The 27201-nt window shown below is 50.0% G+C and overlaps 1 protein-coding gene across 2 annotated transcripts in view; it reads right to left on the bottom strand.

Moving 5' to 3' along the window:
* LOC132008410 (cryptochrome-2) overlaps nt 1–23426 on the bottom strand; it is a 36416-nt gene extending 12990 nt beyond the window's left edge. The window contains exons 1-10 of one of the 2 annotated variants that reach the window (XM_059386956.1): nt 23167–23426; nt 14602–14710; nt 11624–11766; nt 9812–9996; nt 8740–8828; nt 2707–2847; nt 1327–1638; nt 934–1085; nt 412–614; nt 2–94 (exon numbers count right to left, since the gene is read on the bottom strand). In XM_059386956.1, the coding sequence (XP_059242939.1) occupies nt 2–94; nt 412–614; nt 934–1085; nt 1327–1638; nt 2707–2847; nt 8740–8828; nt 9812–9996; nt 11624–11766; nt 14602–14710; nt 23167–23387 (1648 nt within the window). In that variant the 5' untranslated portion in view covers nt 23388–23426. Of the gene's footprint in view, nt 1; nt 95–411; nt 615–933; nt 1086–1326; nt 1639–2706; nt 2848–8739; nt 8829–9811; nt 9997–10171; nt 10284–11623; nt 11767–14601; nt 14711–23166 lie in introns of those variants that run through there. The other variant, XM_059386957.1, reaches the window with a different exon arrangement.
* Between the last annotated feature and the right edge of the window lie 3775 nt (nt 23427–27201).

Raw genomic sequence — 27201 nt, 5'->3', positions numbered from 1 at the left:
CCTGCACTGCTCATGCTCCCAGTCTGGCTCGAGCTGGGCTCTGCCACCGAGTTGTTGAGGTCTTCCACACAGGAAGGGACAGATGCCAGCAGACCTGGGGGAGAGGCAGGGGAGCAATCAGAACGTCATCTCATGGGAATGCAGAGAGCCATAGGGCATCTGAAGACAGGATGGGCGGCGGGGGACAGGGGGTGCTGGGCCATGACGCTGAGGTTCCACTTCTTCCCACCCGCCACACTTGAGAGAGGCCTGATGCAGCCCAGCCTGGAGTGCCCTGCACCCCTTAACTTAATAGCTGAGAAGAGAGTACTTGGTCTCCCTCTGCAGGAAGGACCTGGAAATCCCCGCTGAGCCCACAGGAGCGTCCCTTAAGTGAGGGAGGGGATGGGGGTGGGAGTAGTGGCTCCTTACAGAGTCCCCGGTAGCGGGACAGCTGCTGGTAAATCTGCTTCATTCGCTCGATGTTGAGCCGGCTGGTCTCAGCGTGGTTGACGATGGGCCGGGGGTAGTCCACACCAATGATGCACTTGGCTGCCTTCTGAATGGACTCAGGGGCATTCCAGGGCTCATAGATGTATCGAGAGGGGAACCCTTTCAATATGGGCAGGTAGCGCCTGAAACACGCATTGGACAGCAGGTCAGCATGCTGCGACTTTCCTTCAAAGGACACAGGTATCTACGTTTTACTTTTTAAAGATTTTATTTATTTATTTGACAAAGACAGAGAGAGAGGGAACACAAGCACGGGGAGTAGGAGAGGGAGAGGGAGAGGCAGGCTTCCTGCTGAGTCGATCCCAGGATGCTGGGATTGTGACCTGAGCCGAACGCAGACACTTAAGGACTGAGCCACCCATGCGCCCCCCGCCAAGACTATCTTATCTTAGGAGCTGGTCCCAGCAGCCAGGAGCCAGACAGCCTGGACTGCATCCTTACCTGATGTAGTCCCCACTGGGGTCCGTGCGGCGGCCAAAGCCCACAGGGCAGTAGCAGTGAAAGAACTGCTGGAAGAAAGCACTGCAGGACAGCCACATCCAGCTGCCTGCGTTCACACTGAAATCCGCATCGAGGAGCAGCTCATCAAATACCTAGATGGGGAGAGGGTGGGACAGTCAGCCTCGATGGGGACCTACTGCTAGGGTTCTCCCCAAGTTACCACACGCCCCATGGAGGAAAGAGAGCCAAAGCCCTCCTGCTGATAAGACAAGAGGGATCTGGAGGGGATCCCCTGGATCCAGGGATCCCACCCCATGCCCCAGGCCAGAAGAGGGCTACCCTTGCTGGGCCTGATGAGAGGGTATGGGCCTGCTTCCCCTGAGAGAGACTCACCCGGACCCCGCTCTCCCAGCTGACCCAGAGATCCCCGCGGGTGAGGAAGCAGGCCACGGCGTGCCGGGCCAGATGGTGGATCCAGCCCTCCTGCCTCAGCTGGGTCATGATGGCGTCAATCCAAGGGAAGCCTGTCTTGCCCTCGGCCCACTTGGCCAGGGCCTCGGGGTTGCGGTCCCAGGGGATCTGGATGCAGATGGGGTTCCCTTCCATGCGGTCAAACCTGGGGTTGTTGGTGGCTGCCGTGTAGAAGAACTCTCGCCACAGGAGTTGCCCAAACAGGGAGAGGGGGGGTGTGCTGTTCCGCTTCACCTGGGGGGTGGGGTAGCACATGGATGTAACACTCGCCCAGCCCCCGGCGCCGGGTCACTCAGATCTCTCCCACAGAGCAATCTGGAGCCTCAATGAATGTGGTGGCATAGACATGTGAAGGGGTTATGCCCTCGCAGTGGCCCAGCGTGCCCGCAGTCTGAAACCCCAGACCCTGGCTGTGGGCACCGGGAACCCAACTCCTCAGGCCTGGCCCACCCTTGCCCTCAAGGGTCCCTGCTTGGCTCCACTTTCTACAGAGTCAAAGGGAGTTTTCCCATCAGTGCATAAAAAATGTTCACTTTAGATTCTGGTTAAATAAGTGATTATGACAGCCTGGATCTGGGGTCTGAAGGAACTGAAAGATCAGCCCAGGCCTCCCTGCAAATAATGACCTTCCTGAAATCCCAAGATTTCAAATTGGCACAGCCACCCCATGGCACCCCATCCTGCTCCAGACAAGGACAGGGACATAGCATGAAACAACACAGATGGAAGGGCGACCTGCTGAAGGTGGACAGTTGGATGTGTCCCTCTCTTTTCCTTCTGGGGGCAGGCACACCACCTTAGGGTTATTGGCCTACAGTCCACAGAGGACAGCCCTGCCTTCAGCCCAGGTCATCTCCTCGTCAGTGGTAGAGAGCAGCGGCTCCCGGACTCCCCGATTACATGCTGCGGACCAGCCCCACAGAGGACTGCTGAGCTCTTCTGCTCAGCACTGGTTCCAGTCCTGCCCTCCCTGCCTCCCAGCCCGAGTGCTTGCCCCCCCATCCACCTGCTCGTGGCAGATCTGCCACCTCGAGGGTCACACCCTGAGCTCAGCTTTTCGGCCCATCCTGCTCTACTTGATAACCTGGAGATTACTTAGATCAGCTGTTTGGGTGGTGCTGGGCTCTGCCACGTCTTGGATGTGGACCCCCCACCTTCTCTGGACCATACACACACGTAAGCACCCCTAGAATCCACAACCCGGTCCCCGCCAACCCTCTGCAGGGTGTCTGACTGGCCCAGAAGGCTGGTCCGCGGGGCTGCAAGTGGGGACAGGGCATGGTGGCCCCGCCGCCCCCTCACCTTTTTATACAGGTCCCACAGGCGGTAGTAGAAGAGGCGGCACGAGAGGCAGCCAAAGCGCAGGTAGGGGCTGAGGCCCGTGGGGCTAGCCAGCAGGGAGTTGGCGTTCATTCGGGGTCTCTCGTAGTTGGCAACCCAGGCCTGCAGCGGGAGGAGAAGGTGAAGAAAGGAAAGGCCTGGACGTTGCAGAGAACAACCCCGAGGTGCTGGCGTACTTGGCGCTTTACTTCGCGGCTCATGGTTACGTGGCTTCTCCCGTGGGGTCTGAACAACCCACTGGGGCAGCACTTATCAGTACCTCCTCTTGAAAATGAACCACGAAGCTCGGTTATGTGGCTCTTCTGGGGTTACAGAGGTGCTAAGAACTAGGGCTGGGGGGACGTAGCTTCCAACTCCAGATTCCATCTCCAGCTGCCAACTTTTTCTTCCTTAACTCCTCACACCCTCTTTCTCCTTGTGATGCCTCCTTCTCAAACTTGACAACTCCGCAGGCCTCCTCCTCCACACTTCCCCACCACCCCTCAATAGACAACTTTCCTTTCTTGCTGAAATGCAAACCTTCAGCTGAAAAACTCAACTCTTAGCCTCCAAATCTGCAAACTCAACTGTGTCCACGCCTCCCCCTCCCCACCGCCTCTCCCTCTCCAGTGATTCTGCCCAAGGCCAAGGCCTCCCCTGGCTCTGAATCCCTCCCCCTTCCTTCCCCTGCACCTTCCATCTCTCCCACTCCAGTTTCCACTCCGGTAACACTGGGCAAATCATGTTGTTTCTTTGAAAACAAAAGAAAAAAAAAAAAAAGGCCCTTTAGGAAGCCAGTGGACCTTTGTTCGGTCTGCTTTCTTCTCTCCAAAGCCCATGTCCCACAGCCAGAGGCACTTCTTGGCTTCTGCCTTCACTGCTCCCCCCAGGCTGGCTCCCACCAGAGCCCCGGTGATCTCCATGCCACGGAGTCCTGCAGGCGTCTGCCTGGCTATTTGTGGACCTCTCAGCACAACTCACCCTACTCCAGCCTCCACACCCTTTGTTCCCTTGGCCTCTGGTCTCCACATGTTCCTGGCTGCCTCCCACATGGCTGGCTGCCTCCCCTCCCAACCCCTTCAGCGTTGGCATCTCAGGGCTCTGTGCTGGGCCCCGACTCAACTGCGTTCCTGGGGAGGCATGTCCAGCACTACAGCTCCCAACACTACCTCCATGCAGGGGATCGACACGTTGGTGGCTCCAGCTCGGACTGATCGGCTCCTGCTTCGCTAGACTCCCAGATCCCTCCAGCCAGCTCCCTGCCAGCAGCTCTGCCTGACCGCCATCCAGGCCCCTCAAAATAAGAGCTTTTGTCTTCAGATCACCCTTCCATGGGCATTCCTCTCTCAGAAAGTGCATGGTCGCCCACTTGGATGCCCAAGCCAGAGGCCTGGCAATCACCTTTTGACTTCCTTGTCACCAAACCCTGTCAATTCTACTGTTCAAATTCTCCTCCGATCTGTCCTTTTCTTCCCAGCCCTCTTGCTACTAACCTGGCTCAGGCTAAAATGTAGACTAGACAACCGTGACAGCCTCCCAGCAGACCTTCCCGCCTCTCTTCTCAGCCCCCTCTAATTCCATCCCCATACTGGGAGCAGGGCAATGGCTCAAGAACACCGTCCTGCACTGGGCTTCCTGTTGCTCTTAGGACAGAGCCCCAATCTTTTTTTTTTTTTAATTTTTTAATAAACATATAATGTATTATTAGCCCCAGGGGTACAGGTCTGTGAATTGCCAGGTTTACACACTTCACAGCACTCACCATAGCACATACCCTCCCCAATGTCCATAACCCAACCACCCTCTCCCTACCCCCTCCCCAGTTTGTTTTGTAAGATTAAGAGTCTCTTATGGTTTGTCTCCCTCCCGATCCCATCTTGTTTCATTTATTCTTTTCCTTCCCCTCAAACCCCCCATGCTGAATCTCTACTTCCTCGTATCAGGGAGATCATATGATAGTTGTCTTTCTCCGATTGACTTATTTCGCTAAGCATGATACCCTCTAGTTCCATCCACGTCATTGCAAATCACTTATAAGTAACCCACTGGGTGAGCCTGTCTTTCTAGCTTCATCTCTTGTCACTCTCTTGTAAGTACCATGCTCTCGCGGCCCTCTGCACACGCAGATCCCTCGGCCTGGAATGTTGTCCTGCTTTTCACTCACCTTCCCCTGGTTACCTCTGACTCTCTCTGCAAGTCTCAACCTAACAGTCCCTTCCTCTTCAGGTAGCCCCTCAGGTGTTGGGTTAAGTGCCTCTGCCAAACACTAGGTATATTTGCCTGCTCACGCCCTTCTGCACCTCCCTCCGAAAGCCTTTTTATGTTAAGTAAAATACACATACGGAAGTAACATGGATGTGTGGCTTAACAAATTATTCTAAGGCAAACACTCATGCAACCATCACCGAAGTTCAAGGACTGGAACTCTGCCAGCCGCCCCAGAAACCTATCCTAGTCACCGTCCCTTCCCGGCCTCACAAGTGACCGCTCACCCAACTTTTATAATAATCACTTCTTTATGTAAAAATGTTGACATTTTTCTAGTTTGGCAAAGCACATCTGGAGGGAGGGCTTTATCTTTTCAGTTACTCCTTGCATTTTTTAGAGGGGTGGAGGAGCAGAGGCAGAGGAAGAATCTTAAGTCGGCTCCATGACCAGCAAGGAGCCGGACTCGGACATTTCACTGACTGAGGCACCTGGGGGCCCCTGTTCCTTGCATTTTTTTTTAAGATTTTATTTATTTATTTGACAGAGAGAGATCACAAGTAGACAGAGAGGCAGGCAGAGAGAGAGAGAGAGGGAAGCAGGCTCCCTCCTGAGCAGAGAGCCCGATGCAGGACTCAATCCCAGGACTCTGAGATCATGACCTGAGCCAAAGGCAGTGGCTTAACCCACTGAGCCACCCAGGTGCCCTGTTCCTTGCATTTTTAAGTGGGGTTTTTTCAACCTCACATGCATCCCTAGGCACTACTGTGTAGCCCTGGCCATCTATGGGACTATGGTGTGTTATTTAAGTTTCTTTTAGTCTACATATTTTCGGTCATTTCTTTCTTTCCCTTGCAGTTTTTTTGGGGGAAGAATCCAGGCCATTTGACATGTACTGATTCTCAAAGTCTGCATTTTGCTGTTTGCACACTCATGGTACACTGCCTGCAAATTGGTGGCTGGTACCAGAGAAAGGAATGGACTCACGTTTGATTCCACAAGGCTGTTGGGGGACAGAATGCCTGCCTAGAGCTCTTTATGGGGTCAACAGTCATTAATGTACAACACGGCATCACTGAAGGCTGCAAAATGCTGCTGTTCTGTCATTCCATTTTCATTTAAAAATGGGGATACTTGGGCGCCTGGGTGGCTCAGTGGGTTAAAACCTCTGCCTTCAGCTCAGGTCATGATCTCAGGGTTCTGGGATGGAGGCCCGCATCGGGCTCTACTCAGCGGGGAGCCTGCTTCTCCCCTCCCCACTTCTCTCTGCCTGCCTCTCTGCCTACTTGTGATCTCTGTCTGTCAAATAAATTTTTAAAAAATGGGGTACTTTATTTTTTTTTAACGATTTTATTTATTTATTTGACAGACAGAGATCACAAGTAGGCAGAGAGGCAGGCAGAGAGAGAGAGGAGGAAGCAGAGAGCCCGATGCGGGGCCCGATCCCAGGACCCTGAGGTCATGACATGAGCCCAAGGCAGAGGCTTAACCCACTGAGCCACCCAGGTGTCTCGAAAAATGGGGATAATTTATAAAGAAATGCTTGCCTTCATCTACTATCTTGGGTAACTGCTCTTCTCCTTCTCCTTGGGTTACCCTAGATCACATGGTTTGTCTCCCCTCTTCGGTGATAGCACTGAATTTTCTTGCAGGGATCCAGCCTTCCCTAATCTCAGCCCAAGTGAGCGAAGTGGAGCTAAGCTCCCCTTCGGACTCTGGGAGCAGGCTCAGGATGCAACTCCAGCCAGGGAGAGCACCCCCCTTCCCCACCCATGGTGACTGAGTCAGGCCAGTGAAAACACTCCTCGGGACTTTTCCAGGAGCTTTTGGGAAAGAGGCACACCACTTCCTCTGGTGCACTAAGCAGATGGAAAATAAGCTGCTGGGGACCACTTTGCCACTGCTGAAGGAAAGCCTACCTGAGAATGAACTAAGCGAGAGGGAAGCAGAGCTCGAGAGATGGAGAGTGCGTCCCCGGTAGCATTCTTCAGACACCTGGGTCCAGCTGCGCCTAAAGGCTACACTTAGACTCTTAGTTATGTGAGTTCAAAAACACCCTTTTCAAAAGTCAGTTTGCAAATACGAACTGATTAATAGAATTTTCTTGCTCTTTGCTCTCCTAACCCTTTGAACTGCTCTTCTCCTCACCCAGAGTACATTGTAATTCCTTGTTTCATGCCTATCATCTGTAATAACCTACTCTCCTGGAGACAGACTCCATACCTGCCTCACCGAGCAGTCTTTCCAGCAGCTAAGCCATCTTGACATGAGTAGATAGATGCTCACTTCAGAGTAAGAAAACGGAAGACTAAAATAAACCTCCTCAGAGCAGCATACACTCCTGCTCACAGCCCCCTTTGCTTCTCCCGGCTGTGTAGGACACAATATTCCCACTGGCCACCAGAGAGTCTGAAGGATCCTAACACAGGGTCCCATGACAAAGCAGACCCTCCAGGGGTACATGGAAAAGGAGCCCTTGACTGGGGACTGAAGGGGCAGCCCTCCACCGAGCGCTTTTAAGGGGGATGATAACCCACAAGGCTGTAAGTTAGTTCTTTTTATTTTTAAAGATTTTTATTTATTTATTTGACAGACAGAGATCACAAGTAGGCAGAGAGGCAGGCAGAGAGAGAGGAAGGGAAGCAGGCTCCCTGCTGAGCAGAGAGCCCGATGCGGGGCTCGATCTCAGGACCCTGAGATCATGACCTGAGCTGAAGGCAGAGGCCTTAACCCTCTGAGCCACCCAGGCGCCCCTGTAAGTTAGTTCTTTATACTTGTCTTACTCTACTCCTGCATTTCGTTTGTCACCTCCACCACTCTGCCTCCTGGCCTGGCCTATGTCCTCAAACTGATATGGAAAGGAAAGCTGGTCCTGCCCATAGCCCTTGGGCATTAGTCTCCTCCTTCTCAGTCGGTGGGGCTGGCTGAAGGTAACATCCAGATAGGGACATCAAGGCCTCTGTGCCTAAGGGAGGTGGGGCTTGTGGCACGTTTTCACTGCTGGTGAGGCACCTCCAGGGCTGGGAAGCATTTTTCCTATGTATCTGCCTATTTTTCCTTGTTCGATAGTTATCACCTGGCTGCTGGGCCAAATGCCTACCTATCTGAGAGTATGAAAGGTTGTGAACTGGTCTACAAACCAGCAACAGTGGGCAGGAAACCAGCAGCTAACTCAGTCACTAGAACCTTCTCTGCTCCTCTAGTTCCATGGTCATGGAAGCCATGTGACACTGTTCAGGAGTGCCTTTGGGTCCTGGGTCTCTTTCCTTCCCTTGCCAATCCCCACTTCGCTGGGAGGTGGGCCATCTGTTCTCTGTGTCCAAACAAATGGAAATCGATCCCTTGGTGCGGACCCAGCAAAAGGTGAGGAGGGGACACATAAACACAAAGAAATTAATCTTACGGACTTCACTGACCAACTACCCTCTTAGTAAGGGGAACCTGAAATCTAGTGTAAGTTCTAGAATCACACAGAACAGGATCTCAGTCTACTACTTCCTAACAGTGTGACCTCAGGCAAGTTACTTACCTTCTCTTAACCTGTCAAAGAAAGAGCTTAACCCCTACCTTGCAGGGATGTTGACAAGACAAAAGGAAACCGTGCAAGTAGGTACTTTATGCAGTGACCAGTATGTGGTTAGCACTCACTGAATGGTAGCTACCATTCCTGCTGTTCCTGCCCCAGGAAGGTTTTTCACTTTTAAGCACTCGGAGCTAAGAGGCACTAAAGGCCATGAAGCTGACCCTCACATCCCCTGCTTCCTGGGTGCTAGCCCCCGAAGTTTTGTGTCCCAGAAGTGGGGGCCATACCTTCCGTTCCAAATGCTTATCCAGCCGGGCCAGAGCTTCTGTCTCTCCTCCTTGCCAAACGGCGGGGCCCAGTCCTTCAGTAGGGAACCCTACGCGAGGAGGAGAAGGTCACAGGACCAGAGGTCAGGCCATTTCAGTGATAGCTCAGCAAGTCTTGGCACCTCGGTACGGTCTTTGAGCTTTGTGGGAACTGAACCATGTGTTCTTGGTGCTGCTGGGGCTCAGATCACCCTAACACTTGGGCATCTGCCAGGCCATCCTGGTTCTCCTTCCCCTGTGACTTTTTTTCCTGTCCTTTCCCTTGTCTTCCCTATCGCAGCCACTCCTCAGTCCAGGCACAAGAGAACAATCCTGTATGCCTGCCCTATCGGGTTGGCTGGCAATGATTGCTGCTTTCAGGTGTGAAAGGATAAGTTTATTTGGGTCAAAAAATGGGGACTAGGGGAGGAAGGGGAGAAAGGGTATAGTCGGGACGCCTGGGGGGCTCAGTGGGTTAAGCAGCTGCCTTCGGCTCAGGTCATGATCCCAGCGTCCTGGGATCGAGTCCCACATCGGGCTCCTTGCTTGGCAGGGAGCCTGCTTCTCCCTCTGCCTCTGCCTGCCACTCTGTCTGCCTATGCTTGCTCTCACTTCTCTCCCTATGACAAATAAATAAATAAAATCTTTAAAAAAAAAAAAAGAAAGAAAGAAAGAGAGGGTATAGTCAGTAACCTGAGGGGCTGACAGACCCCCCCCTTCCAGTGGAAGCAACATTACTTAATTTAGTATTGAGGAGCCCACTGATGCCAGCACTAGACTGCGCCTATTTCTTCTGAGTGAGAAAAGTACAAAAACAGGAGCAGAAATTAGAAACGTAACATTACATATATGAGTAGGAACAGAAAAGACTAGAGAGACATGCTCCAAAATGAGTAGTGGCTATCTCTGGATGGTGGGGTCCTAGTGACTGTTATTTCCATTCCGGTTTTACTGTATCTTCTACATCATGGATAATATGCATCACTTTGACAAAGACAAAAAAATCTGGTCAGTTGTTTTACAAACAAAGGGGCTCTGGGTAGGAAGTACGCACCCAGCTCCTCGAGGGAGGGCACGCCATAGGTGTCATCGTGGTTCTCCTGGATGTCCGCCCGGCAGCTCTCCATCTGCTGGCTCGTCACGGAGCCCACGGGCTTCTTGGGCAGCTCCATGCGGCTGATGATGGCCTGAAAGCGCTTGTAGGTAAGGGGTGGCTTCTGCCCGTTCAGCTCAATGATCCTGGGAATCCCAAAGCACAACTCCCGTCATGCACAAGGCCCTTCATTACAGGTCCCTGCCCACCCAGAAAAGAGCCCAAACTCTGAAGGCTTAGAGGGTGGCTTTCCTCATCCACTTAAGGGTCCCACCCCTAAGTGGAAAGGAAGGGGCAAGGGAGGCTACATCTCCATTTTACCGAGAGGGAAAATGAAGCCCAGAGAGCAGGAGCAGATGCCTCAGGTAATGGAGCAAGGCAGGGCCAAAGCTGGGACTCAATTCCAGGTTCCCTGGTGTCGACGTGGAGTCTCCTAAAGACAGAGACTGACCATATCTCTCTAATCACAGAAAAGTCCCCACTAGCCTTCTTGGTACTCAGCCTGTGTGTCCAAGTCATGGGAATCCCTATGGCACCTTTCTCTCTAACCCAATGTAAGCCTTCAGGAAGTTCTTTGATAAAAGCTGCAAGCATGTTCTTTTGTTGAAAAATCATTGCCTTCTTGGCCCCAATTTATTAGAACAGAGAGGTGGAGAACAGCCTATCCTTCCTGGATCAGAGACTGGGACTGGGGTTAAAAGCAACCACTATTTAATGGGTGTCTGGCAGTTTACAAAATCTGTTCTCACGATCAAGGGGAACAGAGCTGCATTCAGGTAAGAGAAGAAGATACAGGACTGAGGAGGAGAATCAAGGCCGTTTCTACAGAATGCACTGGGGCGGTCTGGATCCAGACACTCAGGGCTCTCCTGTTGGCCAATAGGCAGCTTACGCAAGACCTGGCCGGCTGGGTGAGTTCAATGTGGGGCAATAAGGCCGGCTGCAGCCTCTGCAGCACCTCCCCCCACCTCCCGCACCCGCCAAGTCCTCTGGCACGTGGCTGGAGGAGGAGCTCCATACCCAGCGGCTTCTCCTGAGAACTAGCTCACGTGCAGAGATGTGTGACCTGGCTCCCTGGCAGCCGCTGGGTCCGGGAGAGGGGGGCAGGGAACAGTGACGGCTGCTGGCTTGGCGGCGGCGGCGGCGGCGGCGGCAGCAGCAGCAGCAGCAGCAGCAGCAGGGTGACAGCTCTGCCAGGGAAGGGGAGGAGAGGGTTTCCTCTGCTCTGAAAGCAGAGGCCAATCTCTAGGGAACAAGGCTACTCTGTAGCTACTGGCTCCTGCAGGGAACTCTAGAGCCTCCTGCTCCACAGCTAAATGCATGGCCTGGAAACCCAGATAGCCAGGGAGCCCAGGGAGCTCGTATTAGGTACAGAAACAGCACCTATGAGAACAGAGCTCTGTTGGGAAGGGGCTAACAGGCAGGGTCCACTGAGGTGACAGAACAGCCTTCCAAGAGCAGAACATAAGTAGGAGCATGAGGAGGGGATAGGACAGCAGATTAGGAGCACATCTATGAGGATCCTGTATGGGGATTCTCACTGCTTTCATCCCTCGGCCCTAGGAAGCCTCTTCGCACCCAAACCAGGGAAAGCTCTTTACGATCTGTTCCACAGGCACCCAAATCTGGCCCATTCCCCTCTGGCTTCTAGAAAATGCCATACTTCATGTGCCAGGTGGCTCTGTTGGTAAATCTCCCAGAGTTCTGTTCAGCAGGGGCCGAAACCACCAACTCCCACAATTGGCAACCTGACCCTTGGGACCCAAGTCTTACTTGTCCAGATCATAGAGAGTATGAGAGTTCTCAGTCACCACCTCCACACCGGCCTCCTTGGCCATCTTCATGATGGCTGCATCCCGTTCTTTCCCAAAGGGTTCGGAGTCATATTCAAAGGTCAAGCGGGTCACCCCCCATTCCTGTGGGGAGAGAATCTATTATGCTAAGCACTGTCTGGGGAGGAGAATGCAGCTGAGGACTCAGTTCCTTCCTGGGAAGAAAGGAGTCTAGAGACCAGTCAGAATGGGCTACAGAACAAACTAGTGACAGAGATTTCTTTTTTTCCCCACCGACCCCTAGTGACAGAGATTTGAACTAGAAAGCAAACAATCTGAGATTCCCAAGGGTTGAGGAAGCCTTTGAGGTGAGGCCCCCAGCATGGCAAGAGTGGAGCCTGAGGCTAGTGGAATCAAGAGAGAGGTGGGTAGCCCCGTACATTTGCTGTGTCCCTGGGGTAGGAGAATGCAGCAGAAGACTATAAATACAATGCTCCCAGGGGAGCCGCTAGTCCCAGAAAGCAGCACTGAGTCACTGGCAGAGACAGTGGGGGAAATGATCACTGCCTCCCTCCTGCCCAGCATGCCTTTCCCAGAGCTCTTCAGAGCCCTACACACTTCTGGCTTAGTTTTCTTGGCAGACTTGTGCTATGTGAAGTGTCCTAATGGTTTCCATAGAAACACTCCCGAGGCCAGTAGCAAACAGAGCTAACAGGCTCTAGCTCTCAGAAAAGTTGGGGAAGGAGATACAATCCTTAGTCCAGAGGTCAGAGAAATCAGACCAGAAGGGCCACATATTAAAGAAGAAGGGAATTCTTTTCCAAGCCATTAGTCTTTTCTAGTAGAATATTTTAGATTTCCTTGCAATGCTGGGAGAAAGCTGGCCTAGTAAAAGGTTGTACAGATAACCCACAAAAAGCCCTAGAACATGACTAGCAAGAAGAAAACCACATTCCAACCCAAGTCTCTGGTCAAGGTCCCTTAATTCTCTAAACTCCTAGGGCAAATGTCCTGGACCTAACTCAGTCCTGTCCTGAGCAGGGCTGGCTATCCCTCATCCTGGATAATGGGACTAAGCATTTATTGAGCCCTTACTAAGAGCCAAGTTCCATGCTTAGAAATTCATATAGATGACATGGTCAGAAACTCATAAATCGGTGAATAATAATAAAAATATTATTAGATGCCATCTTCTCCAAGTAGCTTCCCTTGGCCTTCGCTTTCCATAGGGTTCTCCCGCATCTTGCCCTTTTCCCACCACTGTGTTTACCATATGGCAGTGAAGTTGCCCATTACTTGCCTGTTTCCTCCATTAAGAGTGTGAACTCTCAGTGCAGAAACCATGTTGTCTCATCATTACCCTAGTACCTCACTGGGGGCCTAGGACATAGTAGAAGCTCAATAAATATATGGTAGTCGTATCTGCAGGGACACGTTGCAAGGCCACCAGGGAGGCCTGCAGCTGCAGACAGTACTGAACCCCACACAGAGCGCTTTGTTTTTTCCTGCACATACTTACTTATGACAAAATTTAATTTATAACTTAGGCACAGGAGATTAACAAGACTAGTAATAATAGAGAACAATTATAAAACACACTGTAATAAAAGTTATGTGAATGTGGTCACTCTTTTAAAACACCCAGTCTTGCACCTTACACTGTACTGTGATGAGAGGAAGCGAGAGGGACACAGGTGTTAGGACACAGTGTGAAGCTAATAAGGACCTTCTGACTCTATGTCAGGAGGGGGATCATCTGCTACCAGACTCCAGGTGACAGCGGATAATGGAAACCGCAGAAAGATACGGGGAGAGAGTCGTTATATGCTGGACGACTGAATAAATGATCGATCTGTACCTCTGGGCTGTTACTGGTTGGCCTCTGAGGTGCTAGGAGGAGAGGGAGAGACAAAGCAGAGGGTGAAGACTGGCAAATGTGTTTAATGGTGTGCAGGTTAAAAGCCCAAATCTGGAGCCAGAGAGCCCGGGCTTGAATCTTAGACCATCAGCTCTGGGCTTCACGACCCCAGAGTTATTGTTCCCTCATCTGCAGAACAGGGACAGCAGCACATACCTCTACGGGCTGCTGTGAGAATTCATGTATTTAAAGCACTCACTCAGAACGGCTCTTGACTCCTAGTCTGCCCTCAGAGAACACTGGCTATTTTCAGCACTATGTGATTTCAATGTATGTGTCTGTGTGGGGAGTTTGGGGAAGTGAAGTGAATGATGAAAGATTTCCTAAGCTGCTTGCCTTGACATCAGATCTTCCCTCTGGTCTTTTCCCCCAGGAAAGGCAGGGAAAGGAGCTGGGCCGGAAAGGGGCATGAAAACGATCCCGCACTGCTGAGGACGAGGAGAGACTGTCCCAGAGCCCTCTGTCCACAAGCACTTTTGCCTCTGGGTCTTAAAGTGTGCTTTATCAAGAAAAGGGTTGGAGCAGGCGGTTGGGCGGGGGGTGGGCTGGCTACCTGGTAGGACAGACAGAAGCCTATATTGTACCCAAGTGAAGATTTTATCAACATTTGCCCCAGGGTTGCGGGGGGAAGCAGGGAGTTCCCTCAAAAAGGTTGATTTTTTCCCCCAATAAACAGAGCATAGCAAGACAGGAAACACCCCGTGCTAAAAAGGAAATCTCGTCCTCAAGCTCCTGGCATAGGAAGAGCCCTAACAAATCTCATTGGCTCGAGCCAAGAAAACATCTGAGGAAGCCAGTGGCATCAGGGGAGGAGTAACTTGCCCCATCCCCTGTCTGGACTGAGCTGGGAACCTTCCAACAAGACACTGGTTTCAGAGAATTTCTTCCTTAACCCAGTTTCCATTCTAAGTGGGCAAACTGATCAGCTTCGCTCCCAACTTCCCTACAGACCAGTGCTGCCTGGTTCCATTTTCTGAGTCAGAACATCACCTCATTCAGTCTGTGGGGGAAAGTCCAGAGAACAGAATCTCCCCGTCTTCTCTAGGACTTGGCACACTTACCTTGAATAGTCTTGGGAATACATCGGCTGGCTGTCCCCGGACTACAAACAGGCGAGAGTTCAGTTTCCTTAAACTTGTATCCAAATCTTCCAGAGACTGAAGTAAGAACCTGCGGAGCCCACACAGGCCTTTTAGTGATAATGTTAGAAGAGGCAGTCTTTTTCCTGCCAGAGCAGGGAGATGCTGGTGCATCATTAGTACGGTCCTCCAGCCAGGACATGGTGGGGGATCAGCACTGCCTCCACTGAAATTCTGGCTTGGCCACTTCCTAGCTGCATGACTTTGGGCAGTTACTTAACCTATTTAGCTTTTCTTTCTTTCTTTCTTTCTTTTTTTTTTTTTTTCCTAATCTGTAACATGGAGTCGATGTTAGCACCTATCTCCTAGGATTGCTAAGAAAGGAAAATCAAACCGTGGCACAGTAGCCTGAGGTCCTGCTAGGGAGGAACAGGACTGCCCCGGCAAAGCCAATCTACCTTGGTCCACCTTGCCTCTCTGTAACCCTGCCTCGGGCTGCACAGACGTCTACTGCTACAGCCCCACAGCCTGGGCTGGGTCCCCAGGTCCCATGGTTTTGTTTGGCAGGGGGGTGGGGGGCTCATTCTCCAGGGCTCTGGCCACCAGATTCTCATCCCAAGAGAGAGAAAGCCTTAGAAGGTACATCTCTATAGGATATCCTCACATGCTTTTGGGGGTGGGGGCTGGGGTGGGCACCCCCAGGTACTTAAGAGGCCTAGCCTTAAGAACTGGATCACTGTGGAAAAGGAAATAGCATTTGCTGAGTGGCTTTGGTGTTTTATTTATTTATATTTGACCACAAACATTTATCTACTGTTCAGTTAGGCACAACCACCTCTCTGAGAAATCTAACAGTACCTTTTTGTGACATGTGTTTTATTAAAAAAAATTTTTTTTAAGTTTATTTATTTTTTTAAAGTAATCTCTACACCCAATGTGAGGCTCAAACTCACAACCCCAAGATTAAGAGTCACAGGCTCTACTGATTGAGCTAGCCAGGTGCCCCTGACGTGTTTATTTGTTGGTTTGTTTGAAAAGATTTTATTTTTAAGTAATCTTTACACCCAATGTGGGGCTCAAACTTACAACCCCGAATCAAGAGTCACATGCTCAGGGTGCCTGAGTGGCTGAGTCAGTTATGTGTCTGACTCTTGATTTTGCCTCAGGTCATGATCTCAGGGCTGTGAGGTTGAGCTCCAGGCCCTGTGCAGAGCCTGTTTAAGATTCTCTCTCTCAGGGCGCCTGGGTGGCTCAGTCAGTTAAGTGTCTATCTTCAGCTCAGTTTCATGCATGGACCCACAGTCCTGTGCTGGGCTCCCTGCCTACCAGGGAGTCTGTTTCTGCCTTTCCCTCTGCACCTCCGCTTCCCCACTCACGCTCTCTCTTGTGCTCTCCCTCACGATCGCTCTCACATAAATAAAATCTTAAAAAAAAAAAAAAAGATTCTTTGTCTTTCTTCCTCTGCCCCTCTTCACTTCCCCGCCTCTCTAAAAAAAAAAAGTTGCATGCTCTACCCACTACCCACTAAGCCAGCCAGGCACTCCAACATGTGTTTTATTTTTAAAATTTTTAAATTAAATGAAATTAGCATTTTAAACAGATAATTATGTAATTCAAATTCAAGTTATAAAAAGGTACATGGTAAAAAGTCTCCCCTTTATCCATCAGGAATTTAATTCCCCTCCCCAGAGTCAAACAGTGTCATCAATGTTATTATCTATCTGCTTATGCTTTTTAAGCATGTTTTCTTTTTAATTCTTTCAATACATTTTGAAGGGAAATGCTGTCTTCATTTTATAGATGAGTAAAATCAAACACGGAGAGGATGATTAATTTGCTTAAGGACATAATTATTAAGCGACAAAGCTGTGATCAGAAGCTGTGCCCCACCTCTAAAGCCTTTTTTTTTTTTTTAAGATTTTATTTATTTATTTTATAGACAGAGATTACAAGTAGTCAGAGAGGCAAGCAGGGAGAGAGGAGGAAGCAGGCTCCCCGCTGATCAGAGAGCCTGATGGGCTGATTGATCCCAGGACCCTGAGACCATGACCTGAGCCGAAGGCAGAGGCTTTAACCCACTGAGCCACCCAGATGCCCCCACCTCTAAAGCCTTTCAGTGGCACACCAGACAGGACTCAGGGGCTGAGATTCCACCAGACCTCAAGTGTTTGGAACCCCCTTCTGACCACCACAAACCTGAGTATAGGTAATCCACGCACATTTGGAACTTCTGCAGGAACTAAGCCCTGACAGGTCGGCCTGGTTCATAGACACCCCTGCTATCTACACTTCGCCATCTCCCACCCATCTCTGTCAACCACGGAAATCACTAGATTTTATTTTGAACACAATGAAGCCCTGTGCCACCTCTACAGCACATCGCACCCCCTGACTGCTGCAGACTTACAGGAGCAGCTCCTGTTCCCAGGCTGCCACCTAGAACCAGTCCCTGCTGCTGTCTCTGACGTCAATAACGTGACACTCCCACGGCAGCGAATGCCACAGACCCACATTCCAGCAGGAGCTGAGTCCCACGCTTAGCCCAAAGCATCCTGCTAGCCTGCACAGACTCTCCAGGAGAGGCGGAGATGGGAGACTGTGGCTTTCTGAAACCACCAGCTCCGCCTCTGTGACTTCGTTTTTGAGAAACTGACACCGTCAGAAAAGGAAAGCGAAGCCGGGAGTGACGGGAGTGACGCACTTGCACCTGTGTTGGCCTCCTCCCAGGCCACACTGTTCTTCTCCAGAGGAAAAGAGGAGAGACCTCTGTGAACAGCCTCCTTCCACCTGAAACCTGGGTTCTGCTGGGGAGAATGCCTGGATGTAACTGGCAACTTAAATTCCAACTTAAATTCAGGGCACAGGGTCCTCCGTCCAAGGCTATCAGGAATGTCCCTGCCATGCACGCTGGTCTCCACCCTCACAGGCCACCAGGCTGCATAGGTTTTCAGTCTGAAGCTATAAATAAGACTGACATGCACACGAGAGCTAGGATCCAGCTGCCTCCCCAGAGCTTTATTTCTAGACCTCATTTACTAAAAGGAGAAATTCCGAAGTAAGCGTCTCTGAAGCACGGTAAGTCAGATAACCCCGGGAGAGCCCTTTTCTTCTTTGACTTCTCAAAGTCTACAGCTGAGGCTGGAAGCAAAAGGCCCAACTCTGAACTCTGCAACCAAATGACAGTAATGATAACAGCAACAACTAACATTTTTTAAAAGATTATTTATTTATTTATTTGACAAAGAGAGAGAGAGAGAGATCACATGTAGGCAGAGAGAGAGAGAGAGAGAGGAAGAAGCAGACTCCCTGCTGATCAGAGAGCCTGATGCAGGGCTCGATCCCAGGACCCTGGGATCATGACCTGAGCTGAAGGCAGAGGCTTTAACCCACTGAGCCACCCAACAACTAACATTTAAAGCCACCCAACAACTAACATTTAATCAGCATTTGCAATGAACTGAACACTAGTCTACTTATTTTATATATGTTATCTCATTTCCTTCATGAATAGATCTGGGACATAGATACTATGATTATTCCCATTTCATAGATGTGGAGACGAAGGCACAGAGTTATCAAGTAATTTTCTAGTAAATGGCCACTGTTCAAACCAGGCAGTGTGGCTCAGCATCTGCATTCTTAACCACCAGCCTCCACTGCTTGACCAGAACTTACTGCCTGAGCACTGAGGCTGTGCTGTCCAGTACGCAGCCATCAAAGAGAACCGCAGCCAATGCCTTTGCCCCCAGATCCTTGCTCCTCTGAGGCTCAACAGCGGTAAATCACCCAGAAGCTTGTTGAAATGCAGAATTTCAGACCTCCAGGATAGGAATCTGCATTTTAGCAAACTGGTGATTTCGTGCACACTAAAGTTTCACAAGCACTATTCTAGGAAACTTCACTTCACTTCTAGCTTCTGTTTATAAATTGCTTTTCTTTGCTTCTAATTTGTTTCTACTAAATTTTCTCTCTTTGAGATTCTGGTTTCTGCCTCTTCTTTGGTGCTCTAGATATGATCTGTTACTTCCAACTTCCCTTTTGAGTCCAGCCCTACTGGGCTTTTTCAAAAAGGAGGCTTAAGGATTGCCCCCATAAAAGGCAACAGGCCCCTGGGAGCCCCAGCCCTAGGCAGCCAGAGAAAGAGAAGCCACTGCTATGGTGCCTTGACTGCCAGGTGACAGTTTGGCGTAACACCAAAGAAACAGAAGCAGCGCTGCTATGGGGTCAATGCTCGCTGGGGCAGGTGGGTACATTCTTTCACTGGAGAGAATTGTGGGCCTTTTGCCCTCCTTTAGAGCCCTCCTCTCCACATGGCCAGTTTCTCTTTACTCCAGTGAGGGTAGACTCTAAAGAAAACTGGCCTGGGCATTGGAGATGGTGGCATTTAGGGCTGGCAGCTCACTCTTGGCAGCTCCAAGCTGAGCTCACATGGCCAAAATTCAGAGCACACGGTCCTGTGCGAGCAGTTAAAGCTCACCCTTAGGATTAGACAACATGTGCAACTGAATTACATTATGTAAGTGCTCTGGAGCTAGAGGCACACAGCACTAGAGAAGACCAAACAGGGATTTCCAAAAATACAGAAAGGACTCTGTCATTCAGGCACTCCACGGGGCTAGCTAGCCCTTTAGAATAAGACAGGCAGATCTTTAGAGAAGACCTTCCCTAGAGATGGCAGATTCTGTGTTGAGGAATGCTTTGCTGTTCATAGGAGAAGGGAGGACACTACTGAACTCTTTTTGGATCCAAATTGCCCTTGACCAAGTTTCTCTGCATCAAGCCAAGATTATCTAACTATATGATGATGTCATAGGCTGGCCCAGACTGGCTATGTAGGATATTAATAGAAATTAATTTATCTAAGTAAGACAGCATAAGCCCCATGGAAAAGGATGACTTAAACTCACAATCCATAGCAGGGATTGATCTCTAAGTATCACTCACTTAAAAACAGATTTATTCTTTCCTAATTTCAAAGAAAAAGATGAAGATTTTCCTCCCCTTTCAGCACATGGAAACGTTCCTCAGCAGCAGAACAGCGAAATGACTCTCTTGAGTACCTGGGTGAACAGCTCAGAGAAACTTTGATTTCTTCCCCAATAGACTACAGTTCTCAATCCCCTGCTTGCTGACCGAGACCCGACCAAATCGACATTCTCTCAGTGACTAGCTCCCAGCACTGGGATGAGAGACACATTGTTCTCACCAGGCATACTGGAGTTCCTAGTTCACCTCATTTATTAACTCTGAGCTATATGGCCTAATATTTCTACCAATTCCTCCTGTCCTGGAAGCTCCTGAATGCACAGGCAGCACAGAGCTAGGGAGAAAATGATGTAAATGAAGGGTGCAATAAATTACTGTCAACACCAGTCGAAGCTGCAGGAGCAAGAGGAAGGCAATGAAAACCCACACTGAGTACCATTTTGAAATTTAGAAGCTGATCACCCCCGCCCCCTGCCTTTTGGGTGGTTCTTACTGCAGTACCTCCTTCCACATAGAGCAAATTTGGGGGAGGTGGGGCTCGGAAAAATGGCAAAGGGCTTAGCCAACTAGTGCTTGACAAAAAAGTCCTGAGGCTCACTGAGCTACAATTAGCCCATCAGCTTCCCACTACCACCAAGGCAAGGAGTATGCCAGCCTTTCTGCTCTGCTAATATACATATTTCTTGGTTGCCTTTCTCTGTCCTCTTTGACTTTGGAAAGTGCTATGCATGGTTATTTTAATCGGATTCATCTGCTGAAAAATGCTGTGCAGGAGCTAGCGTAAGAAGTGCAGGAGGAAGACATCTGAGATCTTGATTACCCCCAACCTCTTGCAGATGGTCCATGACCCACCCTTTCTAGGGAGGCTTCTCAGAGGCAGCAACTGACATATCTGCAGAGCTAGGATGTTGTGCTGCAGCACACTTGTCTCAGATCACTCCCAGTTCAGACACAGCCACCGAAGATTACAAAGACTGTAGTTATGGGAGGTACAGCTCGCTCTGTCACTCCTGCAAACCCCAAATGTGTGTCAAACAGTCGCAGCTCTGCCCTGAGTCTGATCGTGGGAGCAGAGTATGGTGGGGGTGGCAGCAGCGGGTCTGTTTCCAGGCCCAGAAGCAGTTAATCATATTTGATCTGTTTTGTGTTTTTTCACCCCTTTCTTCTGAATGCCAAAGCTAATTAGCCTCCCTGGCAAAGCACTGCAACCCATTTCCCAAGCTGTCAGGCTCAGTCCAGTCCAGTGCTTCTCAGGCTTCATCGCACATGAGAGCTTTAAAAAGCCATAGCCTAGACCCATTAAATCAAAACTGGGGGAGGACGGAGTCAGGCATTTTTTAAAGATCCTTTAGCGATTCCCATGATGCTGCTCTAGTCCGTCTCCTATTTTATTTATTTCGTGGTATTTAGTTCTGCTAAATTATGGTTGTTTACTTGTCTCCCTCTACTAAAATGCAGGCTCTAGGAGCTCTGGACACAACTGCTTGTTCACTGCTGTGTTCTAGCAACGCCCAGATCAGTGACTGGCAGATACTAGGCACCCATTAAATCATTGTTCAATTAATATCTACATTCTTACATGGCCTCTGACTTTAGGATTTGACTAAGGCATCTGAGCTGCCACATTCCTTTGTCTCCTTCACTTGCTCAAAGGCACAGTCACAAAAGAGAGACCCATAAAAATCCATAAACACGTAGCAAACCTGAGTTTAATCAGCAACAGAGGTTTTGTTGTTCATTTTTTAAAAGATTTTTATTTATTTGACGGACAGGGATCACAAGTAGGCAGAGAGGCAGGCAGAGAGAGGAAGGGAAGCAGGCTCCCGAGCCAAAGGCAGAGGCTTTAACCCACTGAGCCACCCAGGCGCCCCTTGTTCATTTTTAATCTCCACTATCACAAACGTGCAGGTAGGCCTATGCAATGTCCCCCCAACCCTGGTAAAACAAAACCAAACCTCTTTCATGAGAATGTAACAAGCAAGTAGTCAGATTTATTTACTCTGCTCTAATTGGCACACTGCCATAAACAGAGGGCAAAGTCTAAGGCTTGGTTTAATGTCCATGCTAGGGATGGCCATTTTGAAGATGTTTGTCAAATCCAACCTCCTATCTATAGAAACTGGAGCACAGGCAGAGCAATAGAGCAGCCCGAAAACTGTGTGGGCAGGCTCTCCACAGGACTATCTTTAGTTGTTCTCTCTATATAAATGGGGCAGGAGGGGGCATTTAATAGACCCACTGCTAGGGGCACTCACTTTCCTAGCAGGGCACACACCTCCGGGAGGAAAAGAATGGCGTATTGATAGCTACCATATCCTGGAAATAACGCTGCCCATCAGTGCAACGTTGGGCAGGCAAATATCACCCAGAACAATGCAAACAAACCAAAGGACAGCTGCGAGGTGTTTTAAAGAGAGAAGGGTACAGGATGTTTCAAAACGCCTTGGTTTTAAACACACTGTTTACAGAGAAAGGACATCAGCTACCTATCTGTTAATCCTTTTCCATGATTCTGTTGACTGCATCTCCTGGGAATCATCAAAGAAGGATCTTCTTGATTATCACAGCTCTCCTGCTCCCTAACCTCAGGCAGTGTAATCCCTAGTGGCTCAACTGTCCTTTAAAATCAATCTCAGGAGAACAGGAGGAAGGAAGTGATACTTTGGTTTCTTTACCTTTCTTTTTTTCTTTCGTTCTCTCTCTCTCTTTTTTTTAACTAGTGAGCTCATAGCTAGCAGTTGAGGGAATTCTTCAAAATGGGTTTAAGTACTACTCTCTAGCTCAGGACACAAAGTTCCTCTAACTGGACAAGCCCTTGGGGTCTTCATAATAAAAGGGCAGAGGGCACCTGCCTTGTCTAATGCTAATTCAGGTCTCGAGACACCTCCAGAGGCAGGAAGGTCTTGGTAGAAGGAAACCAGGATGGGTGAAAAGATGGATTCAAACAAACCAGAAGCTTACAGATGACCTTCGGGAGCCCAGCAACAGCCTCTTTTCTCGAAGAATGCCAGAAGCACCCGCTGTGCTACCAACTCAGAAACCCAGAAACCCGTCCCTGTCCTCCCATCCCAGGATCTCCTTTCTTCCGCTCCCTGAGCACACCCCGAAGAGCCATAGACCAGGAGTCCCTGCTTTGCCACTCCCTGACTCAAGTCCTCCGGCAGGCCCACTCTGCGGCTCTAGGCCTCAGGAGTTCCACCTGTACAATGGGGAGTATGATCTCTGGTCAAACCACAGGAATGCTGTGAGCCCCCAAGGGACTAATACACAGTGCAAACGCGCTCTGTCAGAGGTGGAGCCCTGGCCCAGGCCCTGGCCCACCCAGGCCATTACCAAGATGACTAACCGCTTCCCTCGTCCCGGCTTCTCCCCTCTGGAGGCCCGGCTCCGTCTCCCTGGCTCACCTCCTCAGGACGGGATTTTCCGGCCCTGGGACCTGGTGGGGTGGAGGGGGCAGAGCTTCCCTCTCTGTAGGGCGGGGGCGACCAGGGCTGTTCGCCGGGCGCCCTCGAGGCCAGGCCGCTCCCCTTGGGCCCACGACCCCGCTCCGGGCCCCCTTACCTCCATCGGTTGATCCCCACTGAGGAGGAGGCCGCGAACCACGGGTCCAGGATGTAAACGCAGCGCACGCAGCGCGCCCCACGCACGGCCGCCAGCAGCGCAGGGTTGTCGTGGAGCCGCAGCCCTTTGCGGAACCAGTGCACCGAAGAGGCGCCATCCACTCCGGCTGCCGGCGCCGGGGCCGGGGCCGCCGCTGCCGCCGTCACCACAGCCGCCGCCATCACCACTCTGACTGCTCAGGCCTCCGCCGCTCCGCCCCCGTCGGCCTCGCGGGCCCCGCCCCCGGGCCGCCCAGTGACCTACGACGCCGCCGCTCCTCTCTGTGGCCCCACCCCCAAGGCCCTGGAGCGCCCCTGCCATTGGCTGGGAGCCTCCCACCGGGCGATTGGCCCAGCAACGCGGAGTCCGGCCCCGCCCCCTCACGTTCCCACCATGTGTCGGTCGGGGAGAGGAAGCGGCGGGCTGGGCTGGTGACGCAGGTTGCCTATGCCTTCCGAAGTCTGGGCGTGGAAGGAGTCTCGAGGGACGGAGGATCTCTTACAGGCGTCCTGTCCTAAGCCTGTCACTGGAAGCTGTCTGGGCTGGTGGGGGTTGCTGCGACTCCAGCCAGTGACCTAACCAGCATCATCCACTTCTGCCTCTAGGCTGGGATATCCTCCGCAACATTCTACTACGGCTACTATTTATTCAATGCATTTTATATAGCAAGCAACGGGATAATATCCTTACATAGACTATCTCACTTACTATTCTTAACCTGGTTACGTTCACTCAACAGATCCCAGTGAAAGAACTGTTATTATTCTCAGTTTAGATACAGAGGAATCTGAGGCTGCCACAGCTTGAGTGACTTGTTCTGTATCAGAAAGCTAATAAGAGGATCCCACCGACTAGGCAGAATCTGAAGCTTCTGCTTTTATCCACAAAGCTGTACTGTTATCTGCATAGAGCTCCTTGGCATTTCAAAGTGGCAAAGTCTAAAGAGGGAGGAGTGCCCTGATGCACGACACTGGAGGGACTGGGAGTAGGAATGGGCAGTGCAGAGGATGTGGGTCAAGACAGTAATTATGTCATCAGATGAATTTTTCGTTCTTTTTTTTTTTTTTTAGTAGAATATAGAACAATGGTACCTCTGTGCTCCCGAAGCCCTGAACTGGATTCTGTGTGGGATTCAGAGATATGGAAAACACTGTCTCCACTACTCCTCTGGGGAGCCAAGAGGAGCCCTGTTATTCTTCTGGAGCCTAGCACTGGCCTTGCTGATAGACTGAATGGCAAGAGAAGCATATGAGCACCTGCGATGATTAGATAGCCTAATTAGACTGTAGCTCTGTGGTTATCGAAATGCGGTGATTGAATTTGGCCCTAGGTTGTGCCCATACTCACATCCCTTCCTGAATTTGGAAATGAGCGAGGAAGGAATTTAGCAAATTAGTGACATTATTTGGCACAGCTCTCTAAACCAGAATCATTCTCAATCCCAGGTTCTCTCTCATATGTGTAAGTTTTTCCTTCAAGCCTGAATCACTCTTCACCCTGTCCCTCCCCTTTAAAATTTTTTTTTTATTTTTCTCTCTTTTTAAAAAGAATGTATTTATTTGGCAGAGAGAGAGGGAGCATGTGCACACACAAGCAGGGAGAAGGAGAGGGAGAAGCAGGCTCCTGGCCGAGCAGGAAGCCTAAGGTGTGGCTGGATCCAAGGGTCCCAGGATCATGACCTGACCCAAAGGCAGATGCTTAACTGACTGCGCCACCCAGGCACCCCTACCCTGTCCCCCCCCCCTTTTTAAAAAAGATTTTATTTATTTATTCGACAGAGAGAGAGATCACAAGTAGGCAGAGAGGCAGACAGAGAGAGAGGAGGAAGCAGGCTCCCCGCTGAGCAGAGAGCCCGATGTGGGGCTCGATCCCCAAACCCTGAGATCATGACCTGAGCCGAAGGCAGAGGCTTAACCCACTGAGCCACCCAGGCACCCTCCCGTCCCCTTTTTAACTCCAGTTTTTTCCGTGTCCAGTTTGTACTGTGTCACTCAGAATAGATGTCACTTCCTTGGTGTCTGGTCCCAGCCCCCATAGTGCCCATCTCATTCTGTGCTGTTTCTTATCACTGGCTTTAGTACATAGTACTGGCATTTCTTACTCATCTCTCTGTGCCATTAGATTATAAACTCCTGGAGGGCAGGGACCCTGGCTTATTCACAGATGAATTTTCAGGGTTTAGCTCAGTGCTTGGCACTTATTGATTGAGGATTCCTTGAGCAAAAGGTGAACAGAGAAACTAGTCTTAGGTCAGCAGGAACCTGAAAGGTCTATTCATTCCTGACTCTGTCCTTGTTTTTGAATCCCAAATGCTTCCCCTTTTCTCTCCACAAGGTTGAGGAGGGATGGAACAGAGAGTGTAAGGCTATGGTTCTTTCCCCTAGCCTCGAAGATGGGTACTCTTTCTCTGCTAAACTCCTGTAATGCTCTCTGTGTAGACTGTGGGTCCATGAGGGCAGGGGCTGTGCTTTTCTTGCTTGTCAGTGTATTCCCAGCTCCAGTTTGGTACCTGACATGTAGTAGTTGCTCAATAAATATGTGATGAATGATTGAATGCCAGTTATCCCTATCTTATTGGGTTATGATGAGAGGCAGTGTGTAGTACAATGGTTAAGCCCAACATCTTGCATGTCTGGGGTGGCTGGATTCAAATTCTGCTTCTGCTTTAACTCTGTGTGACCTTAGTAAACTAGTGACCTCCTTGTTCCCCACTTTCTTAAGCTATACAATAGGAATGACCATAGTAGCGAGGACATAGTAAGCATTTTATGAGTCAGCTACTATTAGTCTGAACAGCAGGATCTGCGTCTGCATTTGTCTTCCTTGCAACATCTTGTTCTTGGTCTTACATGTAACGGGCAGTCCATAAGTTGCTGGTGAATAAAAGATTTTAATCAGGTTTTCAAAGACCTCAAAATTATACCACTAATGAAAAATAACAACAATCCCCCAAACCACTGCAGTGTTGCATGCATTTTTAAAGAAAATATTAAGTATATTCTATATTGCTGTGTCATTGTGTTATTTCAATCACTATATTGTCCTTTATCGGGTTGATAAAGAAGAATTATTTTATTGAATGATTGCATATGGTTTAAGTATAAGAGGGTAACATTCAAGAATCAATCAGGAAGTGAATCTCCCTCTGGACAGAATACTGGAGTGCAAAGTTCACTTTTGTGAACTTTACACTTTATAAGGGACCTAGGGAGGGGTACCTGGGTGGCTCAGCCAGTTAAGCAGCTAACTCTTGATTTTGGTTCCAGTCATGATCTCATGGTTATGAGATCCAGCCTGGCTTTGGCTCCGTGCTGAGTGGAGAGTCTGCCTCTTTCCCTCTCCCTCGGCCCCTCCTCTCTCTCTTTCTCTCTCAAATAAATAAATTTAAAAATGGCGGGGGGGGGGGGAGTACATAGAGAAATTACTGAGAGACCAAAGAAACCTGTACATTGCTAGGGAGGTGAAATGTAATCGAGTACTATTGTATCTTTGAGAGCAGTAAGAAGGAGGTTTGATCTCATAGCTGTATACCTCGTAATTTACAAGCGTCTCTGAAGAGTGGTTGCCATGAGGATGCCAAACAGTTGCTCCTTGTTTCCATTAGGGGTAGAGCCAAAGAATCTAGTTTGAGAAAAAAAAAAATCTAGTTTACGCTAAGAAGAGAAAGAGATTTAAGGAGAAACTTCGTATTCAGTTGTTTAGGAACAAGATAAATTAGGTAGTGGGAGATTTCTTTCTTCGCTGAGGATATTGAGAATACAGAGATCAGTCCTCCATGTTTTTGTTGTCATAGCCTCGCGTGGAGACTGGATTGGGCAACTTTTTACATTCCCTTTGAGCAGCGCTTTGGGTAAATATTTGATGATTGGTTGAAAGGTAACTAGGGGCGGGAGGGAGGGAGGTTCCTGGCGAGTTTAAGTTACCTGCGCCCTCTAGTGGTGGAACTGGGAAAGAAGCGGCTGTTCCGTGTGGGGCTGAGCACCCAGCATCCGGTCC

Source organism: Mustela nigripes, unplaced genomic scaffold (genome assembly GCF_022355385.1).
Source record: "Mustela nigripes isolate SB6536 unplaced genomic scaffold, MUSNIG.SB6536 HiC_scaffold_148, whole genome shotgun sequence".
In the NCBI taxonomy this organism is placed as follows: domain Eukaryota; kingdom Metazoa; phylum Chordata; class Mammalia; order Carnivora; family Mustelidae; genus Mustela; species Mustela nigripes.
The sequence above is the reverse complement of the archived record's forward strand: the minus strand, read 5'-3'. Positions and strand labels throughout refer to the sequence as shown.